This window comes from Auxenochlorella protothecoides, assembly GCF_000733215.1.
Source record: "Auxenochlorella protothecoides strain 0710 unplaced genomic scaffold scaffold6, whole genome shotgun sequence".
Classification (NCBI taxonomy): Eukaryota; Viridiplantae; Chlorophyta; class Trebouxiophyceae; order Chlorellales; family Chlorellaceae; genus Auxenochlorella; species Auxenochlorella protothecoides.
In genome coordinates, this window is record NW_011934399.1 from 81,589 (window position 1) to 93,397 (window position 11,809).

At 66.6% G+C, this 11,809-nt stretch overlaps 4 protein-coding genes across 4 annotated transcripts; 2 read left to right on the plus strand and 2 right to left on the minus strand.

Moving 5' to 3' along the window:
- Window positions 1-103: 103 nt before the first annotated feature.
- On the minus strand, window positions 104-577 carry F751_5173 (hypothetical protein; the record flags this gene model as incomplete). The annotated part of the gene is made up of 2 exons (XM_011402772.1): window positions 104-269; window positions 411-577. 2 exons carry the CDS (start codon window positions 575-577, stop codon window positions 104-106), a joined length of 333 nt encoding a protein of 110 aa, XP_011401074.1.
- Window positions 578-717: 140 nt separating this feature from the next.
- F751_5174 (hypothetical protein) lies at window positions 718-6,280 on the plus strand (the record flags this gene model as incomplete). The annotated part of the gene is made up of 11 exons (XM_011402773.1): window positions 718-760; window positions 1,206-1,221; window positions 1,392-2,079; window positions 2,291-2,416; window positions 2,738-2,762; window positions 3,025-3,713; window positions 4,020-4,682; window positions 4,773-4,906; window positions 5,116-5,219; window positions 5,462-5,626; window positions 5,955-6,280. The coding sequence occupies 11 exons, from the start codon at window positions 718-720 to the stop codon at window positions 6,278-6,280; spliced, it is 2,979 nt and encodes a 992-aa protein (XP_011401075.1).
- A 562-nt stretch (window positions 6,281-6,842) lies between these two features.
- On the minus strand, window positions 6,843-8,425 carry F751_5175 (Acyl-[acyl-carrier-protein] desaturase 5, chloroplastic; the record flags this gene model as incomplete). Its single annotated transcript, XM_011402774.1, has 3 exons — window positions 6,843-7,066; window positions 7,245-7,548; window positions 7,742-8,425. 3 exons carry the CDS (start codon window positions 8,423-8,425, stop codon window positions 6,843-6,845), a joined length of 1,212 nt encoding a protein of 403 aa, XP_011401076.1.
- A 621-nt stretch (window positions 8,426-9,046) lies between these two features.
- On the plus strand, window positions 9,047-11,580 carry F751_5176 (Tyrosine decarboxylase 1; the record flags this gene model as incomplete). Its single annotated transcript, XM_011402775.1, has 7 exons — window positions 9,047-9,118; window positions 9,238-9,455; window positions 9,645-9,759; window positions 9,984-10,423; window positions 10,588-10,722; window positions 10,886-11,095; window positions 11,289-11,580. The coding sequence occupies 7 exons, from the start codon at window positions 9,047-9,049 to the stop codon at window positions 11,578-11,580; spliced, it is 1,482 nt and encodes a 493-aa protein (XP_011401077.1).
- Between the last annotated feature and the right edge of the window lie 229 nt (window positions 11,581-11,809).

An 11,809-nucleotide genomic window follows, 5' to 3' on the forward strand; every position in this document is an offset into this window, starting at 1 on the left:
GAGTGCATGGCGGGTGGCGAAGTGCAAGGCTGCAAGCAGGTTGATTGTATGAGGGCGCAAGGCAGGGGCAGTGCAGGAGGTGAGTTTCACACGGAGCCATGTCTCAGGCTGGTACACCAGGCAGCTCCAGGGATGGGTGGATGCCTGCCTTCCGCTGCAAGGCATGTAGCTTGGCGACGTTGGAGGCCAAGAGCCCGCTCAGTTCGGCCGCCAGGGTATCCCTCGTGCCGGCCAAGTCCTCGGCATCTTCTGCGACGGCGCTGATGTCCCTGGGGGAGAGGGCATACGAGTGAAAGGGTCGACCCTTGGGCTGGATCATGGCGACAGGTGTGGGTGCTGGGACTCCGCCCTGCTGATCTGGCATCCTCTCAAGAACAGAACCCCCCGCACAGCCCAATCCTGCCCTGCACCTGCGCAGCTTGTGCAGGCGGTTGAGTACCACCAGGGGGTTGACCTCCGAGTCCCGATATCTGCTGCTAAACTCCTGCTCCAGCCGGTGCCCGATTTGATCCAGCTCAGCCTGAGCCTGGAGAAGGGACGAGGTCAAAGACTCGCTGCCCTCGCGAAGGGATACCATTGAATAGGTAGGAAGCACTTCAGGTTGTATCAGATGTGGAGCGCTCGTGAGCGAAGGTCCACAAGTCCTTGCGAACACGCCGCTGCACAGTGGTGACTTCAAACTTTGCCGCAGCAGGCACAGCTCGCCTCGCACAGTGGATGATGGTAGCCGGGACTTCGGTCATCGTGGCAGAGGCTGTTGGTGAGGTAGACATTGTTGATAGAAAAAACAATGTAGGTGCACTGTGATGATACTCGTGGCCGTGAGTCGTGCTGATGGCTGCATGTCCAACAGGACCTGTGGAGGAGTGATCTGAGGGCGGACGAAGACGCGCGCCAGGATGGCCACGGGAGCTAGGAGTGATTTTGGGGCGGACACACTGGCCATGAGAAATGCTCTGCTTGGCCAGCTCGTCGAAGGCCTCACAGGGGCGAAGGTACATTGCAAGCTGGAGAGTGGACTGGAATACTGTGCTGCCACTGCTGGTGATCGCTCACTCTTTGCCTCACCAACCCCGCCCTCAGCTCCCATGTGCTCTGGCTCTTATTCCTGCAGGAAGGCTCCAGGGCATGGACGCGCCTTGTCAGCAAGGCAACCGCTCACATAACTCACCACCACCACCCTGACGTCAACCTGTCGGCTACAGCCGCCGAGCTCACACGGTGTGCTGTGCTTGGATAGAGACCTCTGGGAGGCCATGAGTGGGGCAAGCAGTACCGGGCCGTAGAGTAAGGCCTATGACCTCCATGTCCATGTGCATGCCTCGGCCGTCCAAGCACTTGCCAAAGCTCGGGCGCACCCATTCCGAACCTGTCCCCACACGACCAAGCAGGGTGGAGGAGCGGCTGGAGGAGGATGCCGACTTCAACCGGCTTGTCGCGCTGCGCATGCTGCGCCTAGACATGGCACCGGGGGCGAGCGCCCCCTGGCCGGCCATCCAGGCCTTCCTCCTGGCGCTCGCAGGCGGGGGCGGCTCTGCACGCCCATCCTACACCCCTCCTCAGGGGCTCCTCCAGCGCGGAGTGGATCCGCCCAGCGGACGAGGACCCCTTGCGCCGGCGCAGGAGGCTCAGGGGGCCTCGCGGCTGCTGGTCTCCTCGGATGACGAGGCTGGATCTGACGGCGATGCCGACCACCTCTCCCGCTGGTCCAGCAGCAGCTCTGAGCATGAAGAGGGGGAGGGGCCATGCTGCACGCTCGACCACTCTTCAAACCTTGCAGAGGTGGGACGCACCGGCAGCGGCCTCGCCGTGTCCCCCCCATCCCCGGTGCTCCTGCAGCAGCGCCTGCAGGCGCTCAACCTGACCCGCCGAGCTCAGGGCGTAGGGGAGGGGTCAGGGCGCACAGAGTCGCAGCTGGGACCCCCAGCCAGCTTCAAGGGGTACCCGCCGGATGCCTGCGTGGTGAGGCTGGCCCTGGCAGGCGCCCCCCCTGGGTCGAGGGGCGCCGTCGACCTGGACCCACGCCTCTGCTTCACCGAGGCGGAGCTCTGCGCCCAGGCGAGTGGCCGCCGCGCCATGGTCCCCTGCGCTGGGATGGGTGCATGGGCTGGAAGGGGTTGGAGTTGGGGGACCGCACATGCTCCTCGCCCTCCATTCACATGGTTGGCCTTGCACCGCCCACATTTCGCAGTGCGTGCGGGCCCCCCCTGCCCCATCGCCCACCGTCGGGCCTCGCCCCAGCTCACTCATCCGCCGGCCCACCCCTCCTCCCACCCTGCCCTGCCCCCAGGCTCAGGCAACCCTGCAGGGCGCCAGGCCCGGCGGCCCCGCCTTCTGCGTCAGCCCCGCCATGGGCGCGCTGGCCGTCGTCCCCGGCGTGCACACCCTGGGCCTGAGCCGGGGGGCCTGCCGCGGGGTGCTGACGCGCTGCGCGCGCTGCGCGGACGCCCTGACCCGCTGCGCGCGCTGGGCCGAGCGCGCCGCGTACTCCGGGGGCGGGCCCGGCGTGCTCGCCGCGCTGGCGGCGGCCGTGGCGCGCCTGGTGCGCGCCTGGCGCGGGGCACTGCGCGACCCGCCGCGCGGCGCCGATGGCCTGCTGGCCCTGCAGCGCAGCGTGCGCAGCGTGCACGCCGCCGCGGCGCTGCTGGCGGGCCTGCTGCCGCGCGCTCGCGACGCGCGGGGCGGCCCCGGCCCCCTCGCTGCCCGGGTGCTGACTGGGCTGGCAGAGGCGCTGCAGCGCGCCATGCTCCTGGGCCACGCAGGTGGGAGAGGCTGTTGGGTGGATTTGTGGGTGTGGCAGGTCATCAGGTGGTTGGGTGGGTGGTTCAGGGAGGTCCGCATGGCCTGGGGGCCGCGGGGTGCATCATTCAGAGCCTGTGGCGCTGGACGGGAGACGGGGGGTGGGCGGCAATGTCCCACACGGCCACACGGGCACACCCCCAGCCCATGCACTGCTCCTGCCCAGGTCCCACGGGATCGACACGCCATCCCCCGCCCCACCTCCCTCACCCCCTCGCCTCGCAGACACGACGCGCATGCTGCGGACGCTGTTCTGCGCCGGGCTGCGGCCCTACCTGCGCTCCCTCCAGGCCTGGATGCAGGAGGGCCGGCTGCCGCCCCCCAGCGACGGCTTCTGCGTCGTGCGCGGCGCGGCGCACCCCTTTGGCCCGGAGGCCGGCGCGACGCTGGCGCGGGGGGCCATCGCCCGGCACGGGTCGTGCGTTCCCGCCTTCCTGGCGCCCGCCGCCGGGGACGTGCTGCGGGGGGGGCGGGCGCGCGCGCTGGTGCGGATGGCGCCCGGGGGAGGCGTCGAGGAGCCGCACGATGGGCACGGGACCGGGCAGCACTCGAGGGCCCCGGCCCTGCACCGCACGACCACCCTGGACCGGGTGACGGCGGGGTCGCCCGCCAAGCAGCGGCTGAGCACGCTGGGTGCGCTGGGCGAGGCGGGTGGGCAGGCCGCAAAGGTCACGAGGCGGCCGTCGGGCGCCGTGGTCGGCTGGGTCGGCGAGCAGGAGCCTGACGGGGAAGGGGCGCACGCCGACACCTGGCACCAGGCCGTCCGCTTTGGGCTGGAGCCCGGGACGGGTGCTGCTGCCGGGCTGATGGGGGGTGCAGGTGCAGCCGAGGGCGCGAAGAAGCTGGGACTGGCGGCGCGGGGGAAGGGCGCTGCGACACCAGGTGTCGGGCGGCCAGGCGCCGAGGCATCGGACGTGGCAGCTCCAGCCTCCGCAGGCCCCGCGCCGGGGGCAGGGCCCGCCGCACGCTGCCGAGGGAGCTGCTCGCCGTCAGCGGGAGGGGCGCTGCCTGGGCGCGGCGGCATGGGGATGGATGCCACTGCCGCTGCTACCTCTCCGCCAATGTGCCCCGTTAGCCCACCCACGTCCCCGGCCGCCTCCGCCCCCTGGCTGCACCGCCGGAGGGCGGCGAGGGACTGCTGCCGTCTGGTGCTGGAGCCGAGCGCGCGCGCCGTGCCGGACCTGCCTCCCCTCCCGCCCCTCGCCCCGCTCCTCCCCGAGCACGAGGGCGTGGAGTGGGAGGGCGCGGCAGGGCTGGGGCGTGCAGGGGAGCCAGAGGACGCAGGGGAGGACGCAGGGGAGGACGCAGGGGAAGGCGCAGGCGCGATCCCGGCGCTGCACGGCGCGGCGGAGGCTCCGCGAGATCTCGGTGCCGCCGATGTTGGGGCCCGGATGGCCGCCAGCGCAGCGGCCGGCGTGGTGTCCCTGGGCGTGGACCGCTGCGAGGCGGGGGCCCCTCGAATCGGCCCTGGAAGCCACGGCCGCAGCGGAACCCTGGGCCAGGCCAAGCATGTGCCTGCGCCAGGCTCCCCGACGCCTCGCGAACGGCAGAGGCATGAGTTTGCAGTGGAGGAGTGGGCGTCGTGGTTTACGGCGCTGGAGCAACAGCTCTGCGACGGCGCCAGGCTTGCCGAGGTGGTCGGCGCTGCGGTGGCGCCAGAGCCGGCTGGGGCGGTGGTCGTGGCGCCGGGCCGGGCTCGGGCTCGTGCGAGGGTGCCGCCGAAGGGAGCGGATGCCGGAACAAACACGGCCACCGCCGACCCCTGCGTGGTGGAGCCGTCCCTGCCTGCCCATCTGCAGAGGACCCTGCTGTCACGCGTCGCCGCCGAGGCGCGTGAGACCCAGGAGGGGGAGGGCTGTGGGCCCTCTGACCCTGTTGCGTCGGTCTGGGTGCACCTGTAAAGGGATTGGCTGGTTGCCCATAGTGCCCCGCTGCCACCACTTCCCCTCCCCCACCCCTCTCCCCCACGACAGGCTTCTCTCGCCAGCGCCAGCCTGTGCGCTGCTATGCATGCCGCGGGCGTGCTGGACCAGTTGGCTGCGCTGCAGCGCCTGGCTCAGCCGGGCACGCTGGACGGCTTTGCGGAGCGGCTCTTCCTCCGCATCAGGTGGGAATGGGGTTGTGCGGGATAAGGTGCCATGCCCGTGCTCTGGAAGAATTTCTCCCTCTTCCTCTACCGGTGGGCAGTATACACGATCTGCGCACAGCTGACCAGCTTCATCTGCCAATGGAGAGCACAGCCACGGCCCCGGCCCCCCCCCTGCGCCAACTCCCTGACTCCACCCCCGCTTCCCACACCTGCCCCTCTGCTCTCAGTTCCTCCCTGGGCTTCAATGGCCTGAGTGCCTGGGAGCTGGATGATATGCTCCGCGACTCTGTGGAGACCGAATTCAGCGCCTGCCTGCCCTTTGAACTCACAGGTGAGCTAGTCGCTTGTGGTTTCGGTTTGTCCCACCCACTGTGGATTCTCTGTGGTTGTAGGTAGCTGTCTCGACAGTGCAAAGAATGCATCATCATGGGAATGGACAGCCGGGAAAGGAAACCCAGGTGCCTCCTCCCCACAAGGTGGCCCTGATCGCGCCCTCACCCCCATGCCCACCTCGCCCCGCTGCAGTGAGGCTGGTCGCCCCGGCGCCCCCTCCCCCCCCGCGCAGCCGGTCAGCCTGGGTTTGGCCGCTGACCGGGGACAAACCGTTGGCCACCTGGCTGTTGCGCCTGGAGTTTGCCCTGGCCCCGGCCTGGCCCCTGAGCCTGCTGGCCGACGAGGCCCTGACGCGCCAGGTCAGCTCCGCGCTGACTTGGCACCTGCAGCTGTCCTGGGCGCGGCGTGCGGTGCTGAGCCAGCGCCTGGCCTCCTGGCGCGACCGGCGGCGGGGCGGGGGCCGGAGGAATTGTGCTGCCCCCAAAGCCGGGGACGACACCCAGGCGGCCGCCGGGCGCGCGCGGCCCGCGCCCGCTTTCTTTGGCGCTGGAGCTGGAGCACTTCGTGCGCAGCGTGGCGGCCCACTCTGCCTCGCGCCGCGCCGGCGTGGATGCGTGGCTGCGCCAGCGCGTCGCGCGCGCGGCGAGCCTGGAGGAGGCCACCGCCGCGCGCGGCGCGGCGGTGGCCGCCGCCGAGGCCGCCTGCCTGCCCGGCGGGGGGCCGCTGGGCGAAGTACTTCGCGACGCCACGCTGGGCGTGGTGAGCTGCGCGCTGCAGTACGCCGCGCTGGCGCACGCCCAGCGCCTCGCTGAGCCGGGCCCAGGGTATGTGGCAGAGAATCCTCAGAGCGAGGAAGACTCCCCGCACGACGACCTGGCTGCGCCCATCTGCGCTGCGCTGGACGCCCTGGAAAGCGAGGCGCGCGCGCGCTTGCGCGCCCTCTTCCGCCTGCTGGGCCTCCGGGCGGCGGAGCCGGGGGCGCACGTGGACACGCTGCGCACGCTGCTGAGCGGCCTGGACTTTAACTGTTATTACGAGCGCCAGCTGGCGCACGCCTGATGAGACCAGCAGATGGAAGTCTGAAGCTCTGTGACACTCTACTCAGTTTCCATCCTGATGCTTCCTGACCCTTTCCCACCCCTCATCTCTCAATCATCTGTCCATGCACGTAGACTTCTCTTACTGCATTGGAAAACCTCAAGGGAAGGGAGGGGAGACAAGCAGAGCAGGTGGCAGGCAGGCTCGAAGCATTGCAGTGTATGGAAAGAGTATGGTGGGGGGTTGGGCGTGTGCCGCCACGGCCGAGAAGGGACCTCAGGCCGTGAGTGTATAGAGCCAAAGGGGCATAGTGATACAACTTGGATGGAATGTGATTTGGGGATGGAAACGCTCCAGGCAATGGTGGGGTAGGGGGGCACGAGCCAGCGGGCAGGCCGCCGCAGTTGGCGCCCTCGCGGAACGGCCATGCCCGTCAGGGGTGCATGGCAGCCCCGCCCCCTTCCGACTCCTTGCCCTTGGCAAAAGGTGGGTGTGGTGCCCCACTGCTTGAAGAGTCAGCGTATCCAGGGCCGACCAGCAGAGCCTACTCCTCGCGTGACGCGAATAATTCCAAGGCCTCCGCTCAGACCATGACCTCGCGGCCTGAGAGCCAGGAGAAGGCCACTGGCTTGGGCTTGGTCTTGGCGCGCTTCGCTGCCGACTTCTCGGCCAGCTTGCGGAAGCGGGAGGGCAGGCGCAGCACGTACTCCTGGTCGGCACCGGCGTCGCCGGACACGGTGCGGTCCGCAATCTTCCACCTGGAATTCAGGTGCTCCAGGATCTTGCAGTAGTCCTCAGCATCATACACTGGAAGATTGAGGTAAGGAGGGGTGTGAGGGGAAACTGAGCCACATATTAGATGGCGATCCTGAGGGTAGTTCATCGCACCCCAAGTTCACCACACCAAAGCTGGCAGCATCGCGACAAACTGCAGCCGCCCTCCTAGAGATCCCCTCCCTAGAACCGCACCTACAAGCAAACTCACCATCCAGCTTCTCGGTGACTGCCGAGAAGTCGGCAAACAGGTTGCGCCCCGTGTTGCGCGTCCCGTGCTGCTGGTCGTCCATGAGGTGCGCGGGCATGGTGATCTGCTTGCGCATCATGTCGGCGTAGGCAGACATGGCGCCCTCCGGGTCCAGGCGGAAGAACTCCTCCACGATGCGGGTGTAGGCGATCTCGTGCCGCCCCTCGTCCGCGGCAATCACGCCGCAGACCTTGGAAAGCGTGGCGTCGCCATACTGCGCGGCCAGGCGCGCGGTGTTGCCGTGGCTGTACTTGGTGGCGCGCTCCTGCGATGCGAGCAAGGGGGTGGGGCTTGTGAAATGGTCGAGAGGGGGTGAGGGGCCTGGGTGGGAGGTTGGAGGCTCCGGTATGCACGCATGCAAACTCAAAGGTGACGACAACCACCAGCACAAACGAGGACCACCTCCCCGCCACACAAACCGGCTCCTCAACCCCCAAACACACCCCAGCACCCTGTACCTGGAAGGAGGTGTAGACAAAGCCCAGATACGGGTTGTTCTCTGTCTTGGGGTTCATCCCCGACCCGATCAGATTCTGGATGGTCACCTCGATGGCCTTCATGTTGACGCGTCCCGTCAGCCAGCAGTACTTGTTGAGCAGGTCACCGTGGCGGTTCTCTTCGGCCACCCACTGCCGCGTCCAGCGGCCCCAGGGGTGGTCCGCCGCCCCCGTCTCATCGCGCACGCCATCCAGGGTGTTCAGCATGGCCATGTAGGTGGGCAGCGCCTCCTCGGTGATCATGTCGCCCACCAGCACCACAAAGTAATCGTCGGGGACGTTGGCGGCGCGGGCCCGCAGCTCTGCCACCTGGTCCAGGAAGTCGGGGGACTCGGGGTCCGGGAGCAGGTCCTGGGGCTGCCACAGCTTCTCCACGGGCTGCAGGACGGGCAGGATCCGCTCCTCAGCAAAGGCTGACATGCCATTGATCAGCTCCATGCGCTCCGGGGTCAGGGTGTGGGCCTTATCCAGCTTGCTGTAAACTGTGGGCCCGGGCCGGGGGGAGGTGGTGGCCACGGGGACCTCGCTGGCGATGGCAGCGCGCACGGGGAGGGGCCTCGCTGGGCGCCGGGGCCCGGAGCCCGCTGAGCGACGCAGGTCGCCGCAGCGGGCATCGAACGCCGAGAAAGTGGATGCGGTGGCCATGTGGTCGGCTCTCCACAGGAACGCGGTGCCCTGCGCAGCAAGGGGAGGGAGGTGGGCAGCGCGTGACGCCTGGTGGGGAGGCCGTGATTCCCAGCCAGCGGACATGCGATGACAGGATGCCCGAAGTGTGCCTGTTTCGCGGTCGCGTGGTGCAATGTGGGCACCTCCCTGGCATGTGAGCTCCTCCGACACCCAACGCAGGTGTCTCGGGAGGGGTGCTCCATGCGGACACGCACCTGCTGGGGAGCTGAACGATCGATGTCACGAGCTGTTGAGCAGAGTCTGATGCAGTAACTCCCTTGCAGATAAGTGTGTGTTTTGTGGGCGATGCAATTCCTTGAGTATATCACCCGTCCTCGCCAGGCAATCTGGCAATGACAATTTCTGATCGACTCCAGGCCGAGGTCGATGCAGGGTAAGAAATCCGGAATCCAAATTGCTAGAGCGCGCCCTCAGACTCGTCTCGGACCGCGGTCTCCTTCCTGCTGGCCACTCAACGATGTTATGTACGCAGACGAATCAAAAGGCCGGCATCAAAGTGCAGAAGGATAGAACTGCGTGAGAATTGTTAGGTGGTAGCCAGTTTTTGGGGCACTGCAAGCCTTTGCGATCAACCGCACCATGTCCGACACCCCCGGCACATCTGCCGGAACGGGAGCAGAGGACTACGAGCATCCCATCTCCCATGAAGACGTATGAATCTGATTGCATATGGAATCCACTCGCATGCAGCGCACTATCGCCTGGAGAGAGGGGTACTGTTTGATGACGTCATGGTTCCACCTCCACTCTTATCTTTCTCCACCATACAGTTCCGGCAGCTAGGTTACAAGATGATAGATGCCATTGTAGACTATAGATCAAACATTGAAAAGCACCCTGTTCGTTCAGAAGTCGCCCCTGGGTACCTGGCCGAGAAGCTCCCAGAATCTGCCCCCACCCAGCCGGAAGGGCTGGATGCCATCCTGTCAGACGTGCAGACGCACATCATGCCTGGTATCACCCACTGGCAGCACCCCAGCTTCTTCTCGTGAGTCGTGGGAACCTGGAAGGCGGGTCGTGCAGTGATATGGGAGTTGTAAATAGCTGAGGCTTCACTCTGTCGGAAGCATCCCGCTCACTGGCAAACTATCTATTCACATTGCCTGCCAGGAGAGCCTTCATATTCACACAACCAATCTGTGGCGTTTCTTACACCCTCTGAATCTGCAACCTGTAGATGGTATCCAGCGAACTCTTCGTACCCTGCCCTCCTTGGTGACATGCTGAGCTCGGCCCTTGGAGTCGTAGGGTTTGCCTGGATAGGCTCCCCCGCCGCGACAGAACTTGAAACGGTGGGTTTCCTTGGTGTTTTGAAACCATTTGTGGGAGCTGGGAGGAGTTTTGTAGGACATTCAGACCGTGCTCCTGGCAGCAAGCACGGTCATGAGGCAGCGTGACTGCATCCACCTGGCAATGCAAGCTTCCACTGCCGGTCCTGGCTTCCGAAACAGAAAGGCTGTGCATGGACCTTCTCCTCGGATGCCCTCCAATCCCCCTGCATCACCTCCTGCTGCAGGTGACGCTGGACTGGTTGGCCCGGTTCCTGCGCCTCCCAAACGCCTTCCTCTCCACCGGCACCACGGGCGGCGGCGGCGTGATCCAGGGCACCGCCTCCGAGGCGGCCCTGGTGGCGCTGCTGGCCGCGCGCGCGCGGCCGCTGGACGGCCGTGACCCCGGCGCGGACGGCCCTCGCCTTGTCGCCTACACCACCGACCAGGCTCACTCCTGTGTGAAGAAAGCGTGCGCGGTGGCGGGCATCCAGCACCTGCGCCTGCTCCCCACCAGCGCCGAGCGGGGTTGGGCGCTGGACCCCGCGACCTTGGAGGCCGCCATGACCGCCGACGAGGGCCATGGGCTGATGCCCTTCTTCCTCACCACCCTCATCGGCACCACCTCCTCCGCGGCCGTGGACCCCGTGGCCGAGCTGGCGGCGGTCGCCAGGAGGCATGGCGCATGGTGAGCGAGAATGGGGGCTGAGGAACCGCTTGTGCGCGGTGCGATCCCCCCGTGATGCTGATTTTGCCGCCTGTGGCTGCTGGAGCTCTTGAATCCTGACCCGTGCCCTTGCCCTTTGCTGGACCCGCACTCACTCTTCCTCTGGACCGACCCCTACTTGCCAGGGTGCACGTCGACGCGGCCTACGCCGGGGTCTTTGCTTGCCTGCCCGACCAGCACGACCTCTACTTCCAGGGGCTGGAGGGCGTGGATTCCTTCAGCACTAACCCCCACAAGGGCATGCTGGTGACATTTGACTGGTGCGGTGGGCGTGTGAGGTGTTTGATACATGGGGCCGCGAAAGTATTCTCTCGAGACAGTGTCTCGCAGTCGAGGCTACAGACATCTTCTCATGAAAGGAGGACCCCTGTCCTCCTAGCTCCCTCTCATCCCCACCTGCCCTCCATCCCCACACCCATACAGCTCGGCCCTGTGGGTTCAGAACTCGTTCTGGCTGCGCACCGCGCTCTCCCTGGAGCCGCAGTTCCAGTTTGCGGGGCTGCGGCATGCTGCCGAGCACCTCGACTACAAGGACTGGCAGGTGCCCCTGGGTCGGCGGTTCCGCGCCCTCAAGCTCTGGTTTGTGCTCCGCATGTATGGGACGGAGCGTCTCCAGGCCTACCTCCGCCACCAGTGAGTTCGTTTGGGGGAATGCGTAGTTGTTGGGCGTACGTGCCCGGAGGGATGTTGCGCTGAGAGCCCATGCGTCCTTGCTTTGAAAAAAGGCACAAACAAGAAGTGTCTGCCATCTGTCATCGCCAGAGGCACTTGCTCTCCATCATCCTCACGCTCAACCCATCTCGCCACCCTTTCCCAAACCCGCCAGCCTGGACATGGCCAAGGCGCTGGCGCAATTGGTCGAGGCCGACCCCGCCTTTGACATCATCGCCACCCCCCGTTTCGGCCTGGTCTGCTTCGCCCCCCGCGGCGCTAGCGAGGAGGAAAGCACGGCGCTGCTGGAGCGCGTCAACGCGTCGGGGCGCACCTTCATGGTGCACACCCGGCTCGGCGGGCGCCACGTCTGGCGCCTGGCCGTGGGTGGAGTGCACACCCAGTGGCGGCATGTGGAGGAGGTCTGGGCGCTCGTGCAGAAGGTCGTGGGCGGCGGCGAGGCCTAGGGCGCGTATGGAGAGCTGGCGGCGCAGGTTTGGATCTTGCCTCCCTCAGAATTGACTGCCTAGGAGCTGCTCATTCCCAACCCCGCCTGCGATCTGGACTGCCTCCCGCCAAACAACACTGCCAACCTTCCCCAATTTGCAGCCTGCCGGACAATGAGGCGTTCTTCATATACAACAGAAAGCAAGCATGAAAGTGCCAAGAAAACAGGGAAGAAAATGGACAGGGAGA